General features: G+C 43.3%; 2 protein-coding genes across 2 annotated transcripts; both read left to right on the plus strand.

Moving 5' to 3' along the window:
• Positions 1 to 5,413: 5,413 nt before the first annotated feature.
• On the plus strand, positions 5,414 to 6,949 carry LOC123401956. Its single transcript, XM_045095821.1, has one exon. It carries the CDS (start codon positions 5,503 to 5,505, stop codon positions 6,646 to 6,648), a length of 1,146 nt encoding a protein of 381 aa, XP_044951756.1. The 5' UTR covers positions 5,414 to 5,502; the 3' UTR covers positions 6,649 to 6,949.
• Positions 6,950 to 8,746: 1,797 nt separating this feature from the next.
• LOC123401957 lies at positions 8,747 to 12,086 on the plus strand. The gene is made up of 2 exons (XM_045095822.1): positions 8,747 to 9,552; positions 11,343 to 12,086. Exons 1-2 carry the CDS (start codon positions 8,755 to 8,757, stop codon positions 11,700 to 11,702), a joined length of 1,158 nt encoding a protein of 385 aa, XP_044951757.1. The 5' UTR covers positions 8,747 to 8,754; the 3' UTR covers positions 11,703 to 12,086.
• Positions 12,087 to 20,207: the final 8,121 nt, after the last annotated feature.

A 20,207-nucleotide genomic window follows, 5' to 3' on the forward strand; every position in this document is an offset into this window, starting at 1 on the left:
GTACAATCCACATATACTGTAACACAATTATCCTCTCATATTAATGCTTTTGGATATGGTTAAGGCACCATTAGAAAAGAGTTATGGTGACGACACAGAGTTTGGTTGGCCAGTATGATTGATTTCTCAGGTTTGCTTGTCTTTTTATGTCTGGTGGATATTTATATTAGACATATCTTGTCCAATGCAATGTTGTTTTCATGTACGTAGTTCTTTCAAGTATGTCGTATCGATGATTTCCTTTTTATTTGAGTGATGAAGTGGCTTACCACGCGGGAAGACTTTGAGCTTTTCCTCGAGCAGGCGGTGTCTGCAAAATATATGAGAGCATACTGACTGATTTACCAAATGTCGTAGATTGATGGCACATCCTTACTTGTGAGAGAAGATGTAGTGAGACGAGACATGGAAGATTCATGGTGCTTCCTTCTTATCCTCCAGTGAGGATTTAAGGAAGAAATCCCACACGAGTGGCTCCAACCTTCCTTGATGCTTGCCCCTCATGAAGCCATCCTTTACAATGTCCACTCGCACTATTTTCTCGAGCCAGTTGGGAATATGAAAGCCTATGTTCTTTTGTCTAGTGGCGGGTTCGTCACTCGAATCCATGCTTCAATTGTAACAAACACCATCTCAAACGATCTAACATTACCTTCATAACCCTTAAGAATATTTACATTGAAGTCAAACTGCCATGATCCATTTTTTTAAATTTTCATGAGCCATTATTTAGCGTGTGTTTTCAATCCCCTTCTCCACCAAAGTGAACAATAGAGATATTGCCTCCGATATCCATGAATTGTGCTTGCTTGTGTGATCCCCACACCCTCAACACCATTCTTTCCAATGCTTTGATATTCATAGGTTGTAGGGAGCAAACTTTTCCAACAACCAACCACTACTTTATACTAGAGCGATCATGTCCTAGGTCCTCGAAGATGAAGCCCCTTGATTCCTTCTACATTAGCATCAACTCACCAATCCTAGCTGATATACTAGCCGTCTTTGAAGCCTTACCATCCGCCCATTATTTGCTAGATCCCCAGATTGCAGATCCAATCACCATCATAGGCGGTGTCATTGATTTCTTCTAAGTTGCCATTTTTTTCACCCACCTTCTCCACCATGACTCCTCCACAGAGGAGAGAAGATCCTTGCGATCAGAACCAAAGTCGACGCCGTCGTCATCTCATGAACTACCAAAGTTGCATCACCCCCGTAGAGCAAAAAACTAATCCTAGCGGCAGCCTCCCGGTCGCCTATATGGCCGCCTCTTTGTCGTTCAAAGGGTTACTCTCCTGAGGTGATGGACCTGTGCGTGCTTGAATTTTTGCAATTTATGTTCGTTGTTGCAATTTAGGGAGGAGACAAAAACATTGAATATTGTTAACTCTAGTACTAGCACAACAACAAAACACACACACAAGTAGCAATCCCTTCTACCTCAAAAAAAGAGTAGTAATCCCTGTTATATCCACATGATGACTCATAGAATTATAGTATTATTGTCATCAACGTTGGTCAGAAAACAACAATACCATATTTTAACTTTAAAACAAACATCTTTCTTTTGTCATAGCGGAAACTATCTGAATCTTATTTCACCCACAGGGGAAAAATAATTCCTCCAATTAAATTTTCCCGTTGGTTCCAATTTAATTGGAGGATTAAACTTTTACTTTGCAGCGGAAAAACGTGAACATAAAATTCATGAACTTTTTCTAACTATACAGAAATATATTCTGTTGAAAATAAAAATTCATGAACTTTATTAATCCTTTTATAAAATTCATGAACTTTTCTTTTCTGGAAAATCTATTTTTATTTTCAGAAACATTTATTTTTCTTTGCAGAAAAAATATTATCTTTTATTCTGTAGAAACTTTTCTATTTACTTTGCATAAACATGCCTTTCCTTTTCTATTTTCTAAGCACATTTCCGTTGGAAGAAAAAAGCATAGAAAAAACTGTATATGAAAAGGAAACAGGCCGGGCTCTCTGGGATGCTATCCTGCCTCGCCCCTCCTTGGGCTGGGCCGGCCCAGCTACCGCCGACCTCTGGCCTGTGGCCACTGCCTGCAGCCCGACTGGCCCAGGCTTGTACCAACCCTGTTCCCGGAGCCCGCTGGTGTCCTCTCGGTTCCCACCACTCATGTTTAGCCTACCCATGGCTGATGTCGTGAATAAACACCGACATTCATTCAACCACGGATAGTGTGTACAAATGAGTTCTCCTTTGGTTAGATCAGAAGCAACGATTTGGAACCATTGGTCATATTGGTTAAGATTTTTAGTTCATTATTATGTTCTGGTTTTGTGGGTAATTCTTTGTGCCAAGCACCACCAGGAGGTTCACTAGCAGCTAGTTGGTGTTTCTTCCTTCTGTAACTGAGCTACCTCTTCTTTAGTTTGGCTTAAACCGAGTGCTTAATTTATTACTTTGGTCAGTGTGATTGTGAATATAGGCATCAACAGTTGGTATCATGTACATCCATGCTCTTAATTCATGGTCTGAATATCTGCAGCCGCGACTGCAGGTTCTTAATTACTTCCCCTAAATCTGCTAGTTGGTATTCTTATTTGTTTGAAATGCTGCACATAATCTGCTAGCCTTTGGAGCAGATTACTTCCAACTGGCCACAAGTCTGTACTTGAATTATCGGGTGTTCATCTGGAGGAAGATGTCATTGAAGTTCAGTGATGGATAAACAATCCGCATTATGAAAATTTTGTACTCTGAATTTGAATCGGAGCTGAACCTTTACTCTGAATCTCTCAGACTCCATTCTGTGATCTCCGAAACTTTATACCCGATTCAGGTGGGAAGCTAAGCAAGTATTTAGAAACCTTTCAAGAGATGTGATCCCTTTTCTGGTGCTTGTTGAAATTATAGAAAGAAGATTAATGAAATGCAGGCGAGGGGAACAGGTTGATGAATGAAGCGACTTACCACCAGGTGAGAAAATGTGGAGTTTTTCCTCAAGCAAAAAGTGGCTGCGCAACAGGAGCATTCTGATTTACTGAATGTGGATAATGCTTTGTTTCTTGCAGGTGGACATGTCCTGAAACTGGATGGTGCTTTTTTCTTCTTCCAGGCAACCAGACGAAACATGCTGGCAATTTTTCTACTCTGAACTCTGAATTTGAATCAAAGATGAATGTTAACTCTGAAACTTATTATACCGAATTCAAGTGTGAGGTATAGTAAGCATTTAAAAGTGCCAAGTTAACTCGAATCAGAGGAGAAAGTTAATAGCAATGATGCCAGAAGCTAACATGCTAAACTTTTTTATGTACGATTCACTTCAGACTCTTCAGAGCTACAACTCTCCAGATCAAACTCGGCAAGACTGTATACCAACTGAACTTTACACGAAAAGGAGAGCCTTATAATCAGAGACGCATTCAGGGACTGGACATGGTTATAAATCGACGAGTCTAAATAAACAGGGGCTGGGTTTGAACATAGACAGATATGGTGCCACGTACGGGGGTGCAGTTCAGCTAAAATAATCAGGGTGCATAAGATGGTCCAAACTACAACCATGGCAATCCAGGTTACTCTGAAACTCTGAATCTTCCTCTCTGACTTACACCCAAGTGAACAAATTATCTATAGTAAGTGGAAAAAAATAATCTGAGTCTATCTGGCCTTAGTTGGTGAAGCCTGAATTTTATGTTCTCCACTGATGGCAGGTGAAATTTGACAAGTAAATCTCACCAGTAATGATGTACACCAGTATTGCTCTTTCTCTACAAATACGGGCAATGTTATTTACCAACTGAGCTTTGCAAAACACACACACACACACACACAAAAAGCCCCCAGTGAGCAACGCGACAGTGCATTGACGTGTTTACATAAATTGGGGTTGGACTTGGACATGACACGACAGGTATGCTGCCAACATCAACTGCATATTGGGAGAGAGATGGAGAGCAGCTAGCAGACCCACGCCCACATCAAAATATATATCTTCTTGAGAGTCAAATATAGATCGTACCAACTTCTCAAAACAACGAGATTGCCCTGGTGAAATTCCCAATCGGGGTCGTAATTTATGAGTGAAAAGCACTAGCAAATCTTGATCCTGTTAATGGAATTCTGCCGCTTCAAACTGACGTGTGTTTCTTACTCATCTTGCGTGATCGTTGGCCGGATCAATGCTCATTCTTTGTTGAATATAAGTTTCCTACTCATCTTGCGTGATCGTTGGCCGGATCAGTGCTCATTCTTTGTTGAATATACTCCCTCCCTCTAAAAGGCGCGCAAATTAAGGCAAGGAGACGCTTCAAACCTAGCCGCCTCCTCCCTAATTAGGGTTTCTCTACCATCCGCCGGCGCCGATGCTTGACCGCCTTGTCTTTGGTGGCCTTAAGGCCATGGTGACACGATGGACTCGGACCCTTGCCGGTGGGAGGGCTCCGCTTGTAATTGTGCCTTCGAGATCTGTCAGGGTTTGTGTCGTGTTTAAAAAGGTGAGATGACAACGGCTCCTTGAATATGGAATAAAGTTCTTCCCGCCTAGCCTCTGTTCTGATGATGCGTCTAGCATCGTCGGTGGACGTGTGGAGGTATGTCTTTGTAAGCACTAGTAAGAATCTTGATCTAATTCTTCATAGAGTTCATCATGAATTCGAATTACAACCTGGTCGGAAGGAGGGGAGGAGGAAGAAGACTCGGTCATATCCACTCACTGCCAGCCGTTTGCCTAAAGCCGCCTATTAAGGGTACTTAACCAGCTAGTTGGCCTAGAGGCCATTCGGGCCCGCTAGCTGAGCTGGCAAGCGAGGCTCACGGTCAGCTTGGTGTTAGCAGCAGCTTGCTCTTCCCGCCTGACCTCTTCAGGAATGCTGACAGTCTTCAACGGATATGTTCTTGGTGGATTTGCTCGGATCTGTTTGTCATTTGTCCACGTTCATGTGTCTTGAGGTGGATCCTATCGATTTACGCTACTCTTCCTCGGCAGCAGTTGTTGTTCGGGGTGTGTTGGTCCTGTGGGGCCTTAGCACGACGACTTCTCGACTGTCTACTATAATAAGCCTTGCCCAACTTCGTTGAGGGAGTGGCGATGACGACGGTGCACATTCGACTCGCTTCAATGTTTGTAGTTGTTGCTAGGTGATTTATGAATTTGGATGTAGTTTTTATTATTTTCTGATGTCCGTTGTGCTTTCATGGTTGAAAATGAATAGATCAAACACTCTCGAAAGAGAAAGGAAAAAAATGCTCAACCTTTTTTTACGACAACAACAACGACGACAACGACAAACTGATTGTACCATTGTTTTTCTTTTACAAGATGCTGAGGGAAATTCCTGTATGAGTCGCTGCAGCCCAGCCCAGCCCAGCCCATTATCAGATGTGAGAGACTCTGTCTGACGGGTGGGGTCATTTGCTCAGCTTCATCATCAAGGTCCAACCACACCACAGACCAAAACACACAAATCCTCCCTCACTCACCCCCCTCTCGCCGCCGGCGGCGCCGGCAGCAGTACACCATGCTCCGCCTGCGCAAGTATGTCCTCACCCAACTGCTCCCTTCTTCCTCCGCCTCCGTCTCCCCACTTCACCGCTTCATCTCCGCCGTTTCCCCCAACCCTAGTAGCTTCGCCGTGAAGGACTACCTCGTCGCCACCTGCGGCCTCACCGAAGCTCAGGCCCTAAAGGCCTCCGCCAAGCTCACCCACCTCAAGTCCCCCTCCAACCCCAACGCCGTCCTGGCCTTCCTCGCCGACCTCGGCCTCTCCGGCGCCGATGTCGCCGCCCTCGTCGCCAAGGACCCCCTGTTCCTCTGCGCCGGCGTGGATAAAACCCTGGCCCCCGTCGTCGCCGGGCTCACCGGCCTCGGCCTCTCGCGTTCCCAGATCGCGCGCCTCGTCCTTATCACCGGCGTCCCCTTCCGTTGTAGATCCATCGTCTCCGGCCTGCAGTACTGCCTGCCCCTCTTCGGCTCCTCCGAGAACCTCCTTCGAGCCCTCAATGGTGGATCCTCCGTTCTCGGGTCCGACCTCGAGCGGGTGGTCAAGCCCAACGTCGCCTTCCTGCGCGAGTGCGGGCTAGATGCTTGCGATATTGCCAAGCTCTACGTGCTTACACAATCGCCGCTCAAAATCAGCACGGAGCGCATCCGGGCGGCAGCGGCGTGCGCCGAAGGCCTCCTTGGCGCGCCCCGCGGATCTCCGATGTTCAGGCATGCGCTGCAAGCTGTTGCATTCCTCAGCGAGGAGAAAATCGCCGCCAAAGTAGAGCTCTTGAAGAAAGCATTCATGTGGACAGATGCTGAGGTGGGCATTGCTGTTTCTAAGGCTCCATCGTTGCTGAGGAAGTCCAAGGAATCGCTGCAGCCCAGGTCCGACTTCCTCATCTCCGAGGTTGGGTTGGAACCAGCATACATTGCAAACCGACCGATAATGCTCACTTACAGTCTAGAGGGCCGGCTCAGGCCCCGGTACTACGTTCTAAGGTATCTCAAGGAAAATGGAATTCTAGACCATGGCCGGGACTACTATTGTACACTCTGTATCAGCGAGAAGGTATTCATGGACAAGTTCATATGTCCTCATAAGGAAGCTGCACCCCACCTGGCTGAAGACTACGCCGATGCTTGCAGAGGGGAAGTGCCCGCTAGATTCAGATTTGCATGAACAACAAAGTATGAAACTTGGTATGGCAATCACTCTGCGTGTTAGGCTGTTATTAATTCCGAGACGGTGATCCTGGCCTAACTGAGTGATGCCTGTCTTCTATAGTATGTCTGTTAGATATCCTAATCCAGGATCAAACCGATAATTCGATTTGCGAGTCTTTGTATGTTCATTGCATCATTCAGTAGAGAAGAGCATCACACTGCTATCTTGTCCATTCTCGTGTCATTTTGACACACATATTGGAACTAAGAGTGTGAGATCAGAGAATATGGCATTCTACAAATTGTTTCAAGTTTCAGTGAGTAGCGTATCTTCACTCTATCTTTGTGTTCTCAAATAGCCATTGCAGTTTTCAGTGCTATCCATGAAAGAAGGGTCTTATTTTGGCCATGAAGATGACATGAAGTCTCAAAATTCCCTTTGGATGAGAATATTGGACTTACTTTTTCGTGGAGAACAATTTTGGATTTGTTACGACTTATAACCACACTGTGTGTGCGTGCAGCGTGTGCGTGTTTTGAGAGATGATGTCTTATCCAACCTTGGTCTACACATTTAAGGGGATGAGGTATTTTCTTGGTTGTACTGAATGTCGTGTCACCTATTTAGTTAAATCTCAGTTCAGGCATGCAAGTACCAAATGTCAATATAGCGTAGCTGTAGACATACTGAACTCAGGTTTTGAATCAGAGCTGACTCTGGATTTGAATCAGAGCTGAAAGTTAACTCTGAATCTGTGTGTGTCTTGACATGATGCTGAAAGTTAACATTTGTCTGAGAGTATTTTCTTCAATTCTTTCTGGAGGTAAAAAACAAGGCCTGGTGCTTGATTGATTGATCCCTGAAACCAAGCTTTACACTAGTTAAACACCAACATATTGGTCCTTGAACTAAGCTTGTGGGCTACTTAAACATGATTCTATCTAGCACCCCTGCCCCCGCATATGTAGCTGTTTTACACCCACCAGATTAAAAAAATTCTTCGTCCAGGTAGTCTTCATTTTTGTTATAGGTGTACGTACGTTTGACTATTGCTTCTAATCAAGCTCTGCTTTTGAACAATCCAAGAGTCGATGTTGTAAGAAGCATCACTGAAGAACGAATATCCATTTCTGAGCTCAGACTCATCTGCATCCGGTTAAAAAAAAATCAAACTTTTTACAAAATATTCATAAAAATCAAATATTTGTTTGCATGGTAAATAATTGGTGCATAAGGTGCGTTTCAAATTTTAGAACATTTAGACATTTAAGTAGCTCTCGGTAAAAAAAAGGATAAATTGGATCAAAACAATACATAAATGGATCGTATGTATGGGCATACCAAAGTATAAAATCTGATTATTTTGTTCTATATAATTTTTGTAATGTATGTAGTACTAGATGTTATCAAGTGGGAATCAAGACTTGACCATGCATATTGTTAACCACTTGACCATGCATATTGTCTTATCATTTTTTAAGACATTATCATTTATCATTTTTTTGAGACAAACTCGCCTGACTTTATTAAACTGAGACAACTTTTACATATAGGAAATGTAAATCTCCAGGCAGGCCTAACCAAACATGACGACCATACCCAAGAGATAGAGCATGCCTAGCGAGTGTGTGAGCCTCGAAATTCGAACTCCTAAATTCACGAATGAAATTACAAGCAGTGAAAGCATTAGAACGCTCGATGATCTCAGCTAAAATAGCTGCATTCATCCCTTTTGCTCTTTGCTTGCTATCATCCACCACAGTCTTGCAATCCGGCGCCACTTGAATCTTGTGGACATAAACATCCTTAGCTAGAGCCATCGCAAGAGCTTCCAAGACAATCAGATCATGTACTCCCTCCGTTCCTAAATATAAGTCTTTTAAGCGATTTCACTAAGGGTCTACATACGAAGCAAAATGATTGAATCTATACTCTAAAGTATGTCTATATACATCCGTATGCAGTCCACTAATGAAATCTTATATTTAGGAACGGAGGGAGTATATGCTTAGTCTGACGTGTGGGGTCGCTGTGTCGTCATCATCAAAGGTCGAAGAGAGCAGACCACATCACCCAAATCCTCTCGCTCTCACACCGTCGCCGCCGGCCGCCGGCGCCGCCATGCTCAGCCTGCGTAGCCGCGTCCTCGCCCATCTCCTCTCGTCTCCAGCCGCCTCCACCATATCACCTCTCGGCCGCCTCATCTCCGCGGCCGCTCCCGCCGTTCCCCCCAACCCTAGCAGCTTCGCCGTGGAGGACTACCTCGTCGCCACCTGCGGCCTCACCCGGCCTCAGGCCCGCAAGGCCTCCCCCAGGATCTCCCACCTCAAGTCCCCCGCCAACCCCGACGCCGTCCTCGCCTTCCTCGCCGGCCTCGGCTTCTCCGGCGCCGAAGTCGCCGCCGTCGTCGCCAGGGACCCGCAGCTCCTCTGCTCCAGCGTGGAGAGGACGCTGTCCCCCGTCGTCGCGGGGCTCGCCGGTCTCGGCCTGTCGCCGTCTGAGATCACCCGCCTCGCCCTTCTCACCGGCGTCCCTTTCCGTTGTAGATCCGTCGTCTCCGGGCTGCAGTACTGCTTGTCCTTCTTCGGCTCCTCCGAGAGCCTCCTTGGAGCCCTCAAGAGCGGCTCCATTCTCGGGTCCGACCTCGAGCGGGTCGTCAAGCCCAATGTCGCCTTCCTGCGCGAGTGCGGGCTACGTGCTTGCGACATTGCCAAGCTCTACGTGCTTTCACCATCGCCACTCAACATCAGGACGGAACGCATCCGGACAGCGGCGGGGTGGGCAGAAGGTCTTCTGGGTGTACCCCGTGGATCGCGGATGTTCAGACATGCGCTGCAAGCTGTTGCATTCCTCAGCGAGGAGAAAATCACCACCAAGGTAGAGCACTTGAAGAAACTGTTCGGGTGGTCCGATGCCGAGGTGGGCGCTGCTTTTTCTAGGGCTCCATCTTTGCTGTCGAGGTCCGAGGACTCGCTGCAGAGCAAATACAAGTTCCTTATCTCCGAGGTGGGGTTGGAACCGGCATACATTGCTCACCGACCGGTAATGCTCACTTACAGTCTAGAGGGCCGGCTCAGGCCCCGTTACTACGTTCTAAGGTATCTCAAGGAAAATGGAATTCTAGACCATGGCCGGAACTACTATTGTACACTCTGTATGACCGAGAAGGTATTCATGGACAAGTTCATATGTCCTCATAAGGAAGCTGCACCCCACCTGGCTGAAGACTACGCTGATGCTTGCAGAGGGGAAGTGCCCGCTAGATTCAGATTTGCATGAACAACCAAGTATGAAACTTGGCATGGCAATCACTCTGCGTGTTAGGCTGTTATTAATTCCGAGACAGTGATCCTGGCCTAACTGAGTGATGCCTGTCTTCTATAGTATGTCTGTTAGATATCCTAATCCAGGATCAAACCGATAATTCGATTTGCGAGTCTTTGTATGTTCATTGCATCATTCAGTAGAGAAGAGCATCACACTGCTATCTTGTCCATTCTCGTGTCATTTTGACACACATATTGGAACTAAGAGTGTGAGATCAGAGAATATGGCATTCTGCAAATTGTTTCAAGTTTCAGTGAGTAGCGTATCTTCACTCTATCTTTGTGTTCTCAAATGGCCATTGCAGTTTTCAGTGCTATCCATGAAAGAAGGGTCTTATTTTGGCCATGAAGATGACATGAAGTCTCAAAATTCCCTTTGGATGAGAATATTGGACTTCCTTTTTCGTGGAGAACAATTTTGGATTTGTTACGACTTATAACCACACTGTGTGTGCGTGCAGCGTGTGCGTGTGTTGAGAGATGATGTCTTATCCAACCTTGGTCTACACATTTAAGGGGATGAGGTATTTTCTTGGTTGTACTGAATGTCGTGTCACCTATTTAGTTAAGGCCCTGTTCGGTAATCGACTGGCTCCCAGAATCTACGGAGCTCTTGAAGATGACATCATCTCTCATTATGGCAATGGTCTCAAAATTATGGCAATGAAGATGACATCAAGTCTCAAAATTTCCCTCTGGATGGAAAATTTGGACTTCTTTTTTTAGTGGAGAACAATTTTGGATTTGTTATGACCACAGTGTGTTGACTGTTGACCACAAATTTTAGATGCAGTTTGGATCTAGTATGTTGATTGCTGCTCTATTTCTTCTAAGCCGAAAATCTTTGGTTTTCCTGCAGTTGCTTTGTTTATGAGATATTAATTGTTGTGAAAGCTGCTCGTTTTTTACCAGTAGTTTGTATCAGTTTTTTTGTTTATTTTTCTCTGTTATATTTTTGTATGGCCTATCAGCTGTTACTTTTCCTTGGGCATCTGATCAGAAAACTTAATGGTGCAGTAGTAGTGCACCAACTATGTAATGGACATTTCAAAGGCCCTGAAAATTTGTACAGGGGAGGTGAATTGATGCTTCTATGGCAAAGGGCATTATGTGAATGAAGATAATCTTAGAAAGGGGGTTGGCATTGCCATGTTAACCTCTGCCATACCTTTTAGCTAATTTTATTCTATATTAGCAATATCTATACAGATGTTCAGGCATCTTTATCCCTTGGGTGATGTTCAGGCTAATTTTATTCTTGGTGTACCCCGTGGATCTCCGATGTTCAGACATGCGCTACATGCTGTTGCATTCCTTAGCAAGGACAAAATCACCGCCAAAGTAGAGCTCTTGAAGAAAACATTCACGTGGACGGATGCCGAGGTGGGCATTGCTCTTTCTAAGGCTCCAAAGCTGCTGACGAGGTCCGAGGAATCGCTGCAGCACAGGTCCGAGTTCCTCATATCTGAGGTGGGCTTGCAACCGGCTTACATTGCTCAACAGCCGGCAATTGTCGGTATCATCCTAGAGGGCCGATTCAGGCCCCGGTACTATGCTGTAAGGTTTCTCAAGGAAAATGGATTGCTCAAGCGCAACCCGAGCTACAGCACTGTTTTTACGGAGACCGAAAAGGCATTCAGGGAGAAGTTCATATGCCCTCATAAGGAAGCTGCACCACACCTCGAACAAGACTATGATGCTGCTTGTAAAGGGGAACTGCCGATTAATTTCAGATTTACATGAGCCAAGAAAGGACTATGATGTAATTGTCTGCTGGTTGTCCGCTGTTGTATGACTGGTAGATGCTGGGTTGGTCGTTGCTAACGTGTGATGGAATTGATAATTTGATCCCTGAATACTGGTATGTAATTCTATCACCTCGGCAGAGAAGAAACCATGGATTGGTTATGAACTTCTTCGCCCTCATTCAGGTTTTAGACACACTTACTGGAACCAACTAAATAAGTTTGAGATCAGGCCATTCTTCAGTGCATTAGAATTTCAGTTTTCAAGTTAGTTGCTGCTGCATTAAAACAATGAGCCACAGTAAGGTCTCCTTCATGTGGGTAAACATTCCTGATGTTGTACTACTGATTTGCAATTCATAGTGGATAATTGGAGGATCAATCTGATGCCTGCCCCAAATTTAGGTAAATGGTCTTCTTGGTACGGTCAATTCACCTGGCTTTAGCTTAATATATTTTTCAGTTATGGTTTGATATACAAGTCATTTTGGTTTGCTCATATGCAGATTCATATCGATCCCTCTTTTCTTCAACTAACAAAATAGATATGTATTCATTCAAGTATGGAAAGGCTCTGTAAGTGAGTTCTCCTCTAGTTGGTCAGAGGTAACCATCTGGAGCCACTGGTCATATTGGAAATACCTACTGGGCTGCAGGATGAATTGTGGGGGGCTCACATATTTACAGATTATCTGCTAAAGAGAGATGACATAACTAAACATTGAATTCTCACTTGGAGGAGGCTTGGCAACTTGGCATCGTTTTAGTTTAGGCAAGTAAACTTAGGTGTCTCAGTTCATTTTTATGCTAGTAATGTTATTGATACAATGGAGAAGCACTTGATAATAGTAACTTTATTGACACAAAGAAACATTAATTTTGTATTATGTGTTTGTGGATTTTCATGCTCTGCGCCATGGCCATAAATTATGTGTTTATTGTGGGTAGCTTTAGTTTCTCAGTTTATTATTTGAAATGTTGCACATAATCTGTTAGTCTTTTGGGGCAGATTACTTCCAACTTGACACATAGTCTGTTTTTGAATTAGTTTCTGCCATCTTTGGTTTTCATCTAGAGAAATATATCATTGAAGTTCAGTTACAGATATCGTCCGTATGATTTTCGCATGTTCATCGGGAGAAGGATTTGAACCATGTTTGATCTTAAAACACAAAGAACTCCAGTTTAGCTTCTAAGTGTCAAGAAGATAGGTTGTAGTTTTCATGGTCAGTTTTTTTTCTATCAAAGTAAGCATTTCAAGCTGGCAGTACTTAAACCTTTCATACATCCACTTATCTGCAAATTAAGTGTTTGCTACGTGTGATTTTGCTGTGTTGCTAATGCTCTGCTTATTTTGTTGGTGATGGGCCTTAAAGGTGCGTCATTGTTTAAATATCAACTATATGTTGTTTTCAGTAAGACACAAACCTGTTGAAATTTTTGCAGTGATTTTTCTTCCTAGTTTTCGTTAAGTTTTTGTTACCAAGGATAAATGTATTTTTTTTGGCAGTCCATGTGTTGAATCTATGTGATGCATCATGCACATGTGTATCTATATGTTTCATCTTGTTTGTCTGATCTAGGATGATATTGAAGCCCAACTGGACATTGACCTTGACTTGCTCTGCCCAGCGTAAACGATAATATTGTTCCTCTTGTAAGTATGATATCCCATATAAGTTGTCATTGTGATTGCTAGCAGATGCGTCTACTGTCTTCATATATCTTATAATTCCTGTGTTAGTATTTAGTTCTGTAACTAAAATGCTAGGATGCACAAGTTGACATTTTGCAGTTGGCCAAGCAAACTGTTTAGTTAATTTAGTCTACCTCTTTTTCAGATGTTGTCAATTTCTTATGAACTCTTACATTTTGTTTTCTATCTGGACGGCCATAACAGTCGACAAAAGTTTATGAGTTAAGTTGCTGATAATCAATTCACCGTAGTGTTAGCATTTGTCTCCAACGAGCCAGTGTTGTTGTCTATTTCAGGGTGTAGCATTAGATGGGTGATGTCTATACTAGGATTACTTTGCTTTCTTTGTCAGGATTTTGCATTAGAGCGCGACCCTGGTGTTTCTTGGTTATCATTACTAGCAAGTAGCATATGCCATTTTTGCCTAAAATCAACTGTTCTTGGTGAAGCTGCTAGTAAACTGACTTGAATATGCATTTGCCTTGTTGATCTCCTGATTTTTTTCAAATGGTTGTAATTTGTAGATATTATACCCAATGAGAGGTGAAGTTGTTAATAATAATGATAATGAAGAGGGGAAATTTTGGGGAAGCTGTTGATGGATAAGCTCTGAAACCTATTACGCCCAAGTGTGAAGCTATATACTCCCTCCGTTCCTAAATATAAGACCTTTTAGATATTGCACTATGAACTACATACGGATGTACATAGACATATTTTAGAATGTAGATTCACTCATTTTGTTTCGTATGTAGTCTCCTAGTGTAATCTTTAAAAGGTCTTATATTTTGAAACGGAGGGAGTACGTGTTTAAAAATCTTACAGGGGCCAGGTTTACTCGAATTAGCTCTGAAACTTAACATCAATCTTACAACATGTTTTGTTTTCAACAATGTGATGCCCCAGTCCAGATTTGGAGCTACAGATATTTTATCAACATTTTCCAGTATTACAGCCCCAACTGTATGGCATGAGCTCTTAATTTTTTCGCTTTTCCGTGAGTTTTTTCGTGCATGGTTTACAATTCAAATCACCAGTGGAGGTACATGTATTAGTTCAGGGATAACTGTTCTAATTTCTGTATCAATTCAAATCGTTGTCGCCCTTCCGTAAGTTTTCCATCTCTACTCCATTGGGATAACTGTTCTAATTTTCTCAGATTAGTTCAGGAGTTGTATTTTATCATGTAGGTCAGCACCCCTGCCTATATTTGATTTCCTGTACGTGAGTCTCATACGTTTGACCGTTCCATCCATCTATTTGTGAATGAATGAATGTGCAAACAAGAGTTTGATTGCTTCTAGAACACGAGGGCCAAGTGAGCACTACTGCTCTTTTTACCAACCAAACTATAAATGAATACACATATTTTGTCTTGGTTAAGACAGCTACTGTTATACACATGGTAGCAGCCAGCGCCACGCTAAGAAACCAAAAATTCGGTTTTTACCATTCGATATTTTATTGAATTCGGTTTGTTAAACTGAAAATCGAAAATGTGAGTGCAAAATAGGTAACCGATATTTCGGTTGACCGAAAATTTCGGTTCGGTTTCGGTATAAACCGATGAACCGAGACAGGAGTAGTTAGCTTTGTGTTTTTGTCTGGCACCACACACGCATAGCCTCTTATATACAGTAGATGGTTTGCTGCCTACTTCTCCTTGAAGGGACTAAGGGGCTGTTTGATTTTCAGCCTAAGGTTGCCACGCCTAACCTTAGTCATGCCACAATACCTTAGGCATGTGTTTGGTTCATTGCCATACTTGTGGCTTGCCACACTTTTCTAGTTATATGGTTCACATGTCATACACTCAATTTTTTGTCAAATCTTGCCACACTTGTGGTGTCCATTTTGTTAGCCACACTTTTTGTGGCAGCCACACTTTGTCTAAAGTTAGTTGTGGCAAAGTTAGTCATGAATCAAACAGGCCCTAAATATGACTGTGTTACCGGCGAGTCGCTTCACATTATATCAGGAGGCCCACTAATTCAACTCAACAAAATATAAAAAGAAGCCCACAGACTCATGCGGTCACGTGGCTGAGCTTCCCTTGGCCTTGCATGCATATTGGTGTAGGTTTGCATGCATGTGGTCGCGCAGCCGTACGCGAGCTTTTTTTTAACGCGACACACGGGCTACTCCCTCCGTTTCTAAATATAAGTCTTTTAAGAGATTTTACTTGTGGTCCACATACGAAGCGCAAATGAGTGAATCTACACCTCTAAAGTATGTTTACATACATTCGTATGTAGTCCACTAGTGAAACCTCTAAAAAGACTTACATTTAGGAACGGAGGGAGTAGATTGCATGCACATGTAAACTGGCTGGAAGATATACGTACACATTTTTCGGTTTCTAGTCCGGTTAACCGAAAACAAAACCGAACCTACCGAACTTATTTCGGTTAGTGAGTGTAAAAATCTAATTTTTATGCACTATTGCTAAAAACCGAAAATTCGGTTTTTTCGGTTATGGTTTCGGTTCGTCGGTTTTTTATGCCCACCCTTAGCCATCGCCGTGCCCAGCTAGGGCGGGAGGGCGGGCGACGGCAGAGGCCGTTAGGACGATCAGGAGGGGGTTGAAGCAGCGCCGTTTCTTTTCCATAGCAAGGTTGTTGAGCAACTGAACCTTACTAAAAAAAAGAGGGCCAAATAATCACAGATTCAGGGGATTGAACATGACTACAAGTAGGATTCAGTTCAACTAGATAATCAGTTGCAAGTGGAGATGTAACTAGTTCCTCAAAACAACGCTGTAAAGAAGAGTTGGGGATTGCTTTTGTCACAACCAGGTCGAATTTGCTACCAAAATGCACCTACAAGACTCTTGGATCCGATCGATGGAACGGTCTACGCTTCAAAATCGCCGCGCGCCATTGTGGGTGGACATGTTTAGCAAGCAACTAGTAGTAGGCATTTCGCCTAACTTGGGAAGCTCGACGAAGTGGTTCATATCCTAGTGATTTTCGACATGACGGGCATGTAAACAGGGGACGTCTTGAAATGATATGCCCTGGTCTCTTCTAAACCAAGGGCATCTTCTTGTTGGCGAGCCCGTGGGCCCTTTCTGAATTATGATCACTCCCTCCGCCGCTCCGGTGACAGGAGAGGGCGGGGACCCCAATGCTTCGTTCCAGTGGTAGGGTTAGGATTAATTTTAGTGTTTTGTCTCCGATTGTCGGTGATGAGATGACCGCATCGTCACCGGTGTGGAGAAGTCTTCCTCGTCTCGTCCTTGCTTTCACGATGCTCCCTGATGTCATCGGAAGGCGTGTGGAGGGTGGTGCTTCCCATGGTTAGTTGTCTAGTTTTTTATGTGCAGGCCTGTCACAGGGGCGCTGTCCCGTGGATTGGACGGCGTGGCTTTGCGTCATGCTCTTTTGGCAACATGGACTGGCGAAGACGGTCCAATGTCGGTTTATGTTCTCCGTCTCCGTCTGGCCGAAACTGGGATGTTCTTCGGGGCCTCTCCAGCCTTTCCTACTCACCGTTGCGGGGGATCAATGCTATTTAAATCACCTGTGTATCCCTTCTCTGGAGCTTGTGAAAATTACAGAAACAAGATAAATAAAATGCAGGCGAGAGGGGACAAATCGACTGATGAAGTGACTTACTATCAGGTAAGAAGGTGTCGACTTTTCCTCAAGAAAAAAAGGGCTGGGCTATAGAAGCATATTGATTTACTGATTGTGTTTTTCTTTTCTCCTTCTAACAGAAAACGAGACAACTCATGGGTGGCTATGGCTTTGCTGAAGGTTCTGTTAATTTATGATACCCTGTAGCTTCAGTGACAAATTTTCGGAAGTATCTACTTTTTCTCTTTTTTTTTTTTGAATTTTGCAAAGTTAAGTAATCCTTCTAGTATTGTATTACAGATTTGAATAAACTAGCAGCGTCCCGTGTGCTTTATATTTGGCCGACAGAAGCTAACATGGCTAAATACGAGGCAATATAATGGATCTTATGCAAGCAATCTCTGGTTCGTGAAATATTTATTCATCTCTACTACAGATAACGGTTCTAGTTTGCGTGCGTAATTCAGAGGTGGTATTCTATCTACTGTCGATACCTAGCCTTCATATGTTCAAGGCGTGGTTCTGTCACCTAATTCGGTCCTAAATTATTTAGACAAGTCGAAAATCACGTGCTCAAGATACAAGGCTAAGATATTGACTATTCAAATTACATTTGTAGCCCGAGCATTGAGCGGGCCACTTTGCTAGTTACGGAGAATTAGCTAAATCTTGTACTTTTGGAAACAGATAAGATTTGCGACACAAATAGTTTAAGTGTCATGCATGTTCATTATTGAACTATTATGCTCTCTATATTGAAGCCCTCGTGCCTTGGTGAGCAGAGATGCTACTGGTAGAAATTGTGACTCATCGTGCTCTCCACTGAGCACAACTGGTAGAAATTGTGACTCATCGTGCTCTCCACTGAGCACAACTGGTAGAAATTGTGACTCATCGTGCTCTCCACTGAGCACAAGTGTCCTCTTTCCTGGTGTCTCCTACTCCCTAATACTTGTAATTTGACATCCTCCCCTTCTAGTCTCGGTCACTCACCTCCTTTCATCAGTGGTAGATTGTTGAGCTTGCTGCTACTTGGTGTGGTATATATGCATGCCCATATGTGGACGGGTTCAAGTAGGTTGGTGGATGTGCTCTTTTTCGTCTTTGATCTGATGCCATTACTTTGTAAAGTACTCTGTAGTACATGTACCTAGCTATGTGAAAGTGACTTCGGTGTACACACAGTTATGACATAACCATGGTGGTCAGATGGAGGAGATAGGGTGTTCTTCAGGGCCACATCACATACTTCAGGCCTTCAGACGCGATAGACAATGCAGTTCTCGAAACCTTGCCGTAAGACTCTACTAGAGATTTTCTGCAAAACTTCGCCCTCAGCGCAACGCTTGGACTGAATTTGCAAAACAGTTGACAAATATAATTCTGCTGATGGATGAGACTGAAAAAATAGTGTAACATTCCACGGGAACACACCAATCATACATAATGCTCCACCCATTTACAAACATAATTAAGATGTTCTACTCCCTCCAATCCATATTAATTGTCGTTGATTTAGTGCAACAAATAATATGGATCGAAGGGAGTAATTTTGTTCTGATTTGGATGTATATATAGATGCATTTTAGTGCGTTAGTTCACTCATTTTAGCTTGTATGAGCCTATATTAAAATAGACAAACCATATTAAATTTGTAAATGTTGGGAGTAGTAAGTGTCACCGTCTCTATTTCGGAAAATATGCATGGCGTGAATCTACCTGACAAGAGCGTCAATGATAGTGGCTAGCTTAGTCATCGCCTCAAGGTCCCACAAAGCGACACTTGTGAGCCGATTCCGTTGGAATGGAGCCAAGCCCATGTGTTTTGAAGATTTGGTCTCAACCTCCATAGAGAACCCACATCATGGTTTTATTGATTAAGCCGGAAACCTGGGATGGCATGTATACAATGGATTACAATATCAACTTCATCTTCAAGTCAAAGGTACGTAAGGCCTTGTTCGATACACAGGTAATAAGAAAATAAAAGGAACTTAAAAAAGTACAAGAATGCGGTGGCCTGTACAGTGCATTCATGCACTTCTCGAAACAAAGGAAACGAGGTGCTTGTAGCTAATTCCTTTGATCCGAACGCAACCGAAGGAACTCAAAACAATGGGATGGACATTCCTTTGGAAACTCTACAAATCCCGTGAAGCGATTGCACCCTAAGTAGGGGCTTGGTTTTATATCTCAATCAATCAAGTACATGGGAAATAACTCGAAGGCTCTAGTTAATTCTAACATGTGCTTCTGTTCTCCTCTGGGAACTCGTGCTCTTAGTAGCTGCCATGCTCCATGCAGATGCACATGATCATTGTGTTCACCATTGAACACTGGTGCCCTCTTTCCCGACATCTCCTATTCCCTAATGCTTTAAGTTTTTACATCCATCACATCTTCTGGTCTTATGTCTGGGCTACTACCTCCATTCATTCTTTGTCTTGATACACGCTTTATATATGCATGTCATATGCCCACTCACACACCGTCATGTTAGTCGGTGGGTATGTACTCTTCTCCGACTTTGTTTTGATATCACTCCTTGGTACCTATGTCAAAGTGACTTTTAACACTTCATGAATGGTTTGATATATCGATATCGTATTGTATAACACCGGTTGTTGGAATGTGAATGTCAATTATGCTCATGGTATGAGAAAGTGACATAAATCGATGTTGTTGTATATGAAAAGTTGTTCAGGTGCATCAAAATAAATGTTCTTACATTTCATTAAAATATTTACGTATTGACACAAAAATGACAAGGTGAAGAAATAGTAAAAGACAGACCAAGGAGGTAAAAAGTAAATACATTATAAACTGAAAGGAATAATAGTGAAATACAAAAGGGAAAAGAAACGGAAAAATAAAATGGAAAGCAAAAACCAAAACCGAAAAAAGATCCCCAATCTCATTGGGAATGATCCACTGTGGTAAGATGTGGTTGTCACGCCCAAGATGCGACCCTATCCTCAATTTGGCACGAATGCCTCGTCAGGGACAGAAGCGCATCTCGTCGTGTCGCAAGAATGGATATCGTTACAAGTACATGTACTGAAAAGGAGAGATATATATACAGAGTTTGCTTACACTCGTCACAAGCTACATTAGAGGCACATCAGTACATTACATAATCATCAAGAGTAAGAGCAGGGTTCGACTACGGACGAAATCAAACGAGAAAAATAAGAACGACGTCCATCCTTGCTATCCCAGGCTGCCGGTC

This window comes from Hordeum vulgare, chromosome 6H (assembly GCF_904849725.1).
Source record: "Hordeum vulgare subsp. vulgare chromosome 6H, MorexV3_pseudomolecules_assembly, whole genome shotgun sequence".
NCBI classification, from domain to species: domain Eukaryota; kingdom Viridiplantae; phylum Streptophyta; class Magnoliopsida; order Poales; family Poaceae; genus Hordeum; species Hordeum vulgare.

Coding starts and splice junctions, on each gene's coding strand:
- LOC123401956 (XM_045095821.1), top strand. CDS start 5,503: ATGCTCCGCCTGCGCAAGTATGTCCTCACCCAACTGCTCCCTTCTTCC.
- LOC123401957 (XM_045095822.1), top strand. CDS start 8,755: ATGCTCAGCCTGCGTAGCCGCGTCCTCGCCCATCTCCTCTCGTCTCCA. Junction 9,553..11,342: donor TCGGGTGGTCCGATGCCGAG/GTGGGCGCTGCT, acceptor ACGGATGCCGAG/GTGGGCATTGCTCTTTCTAA.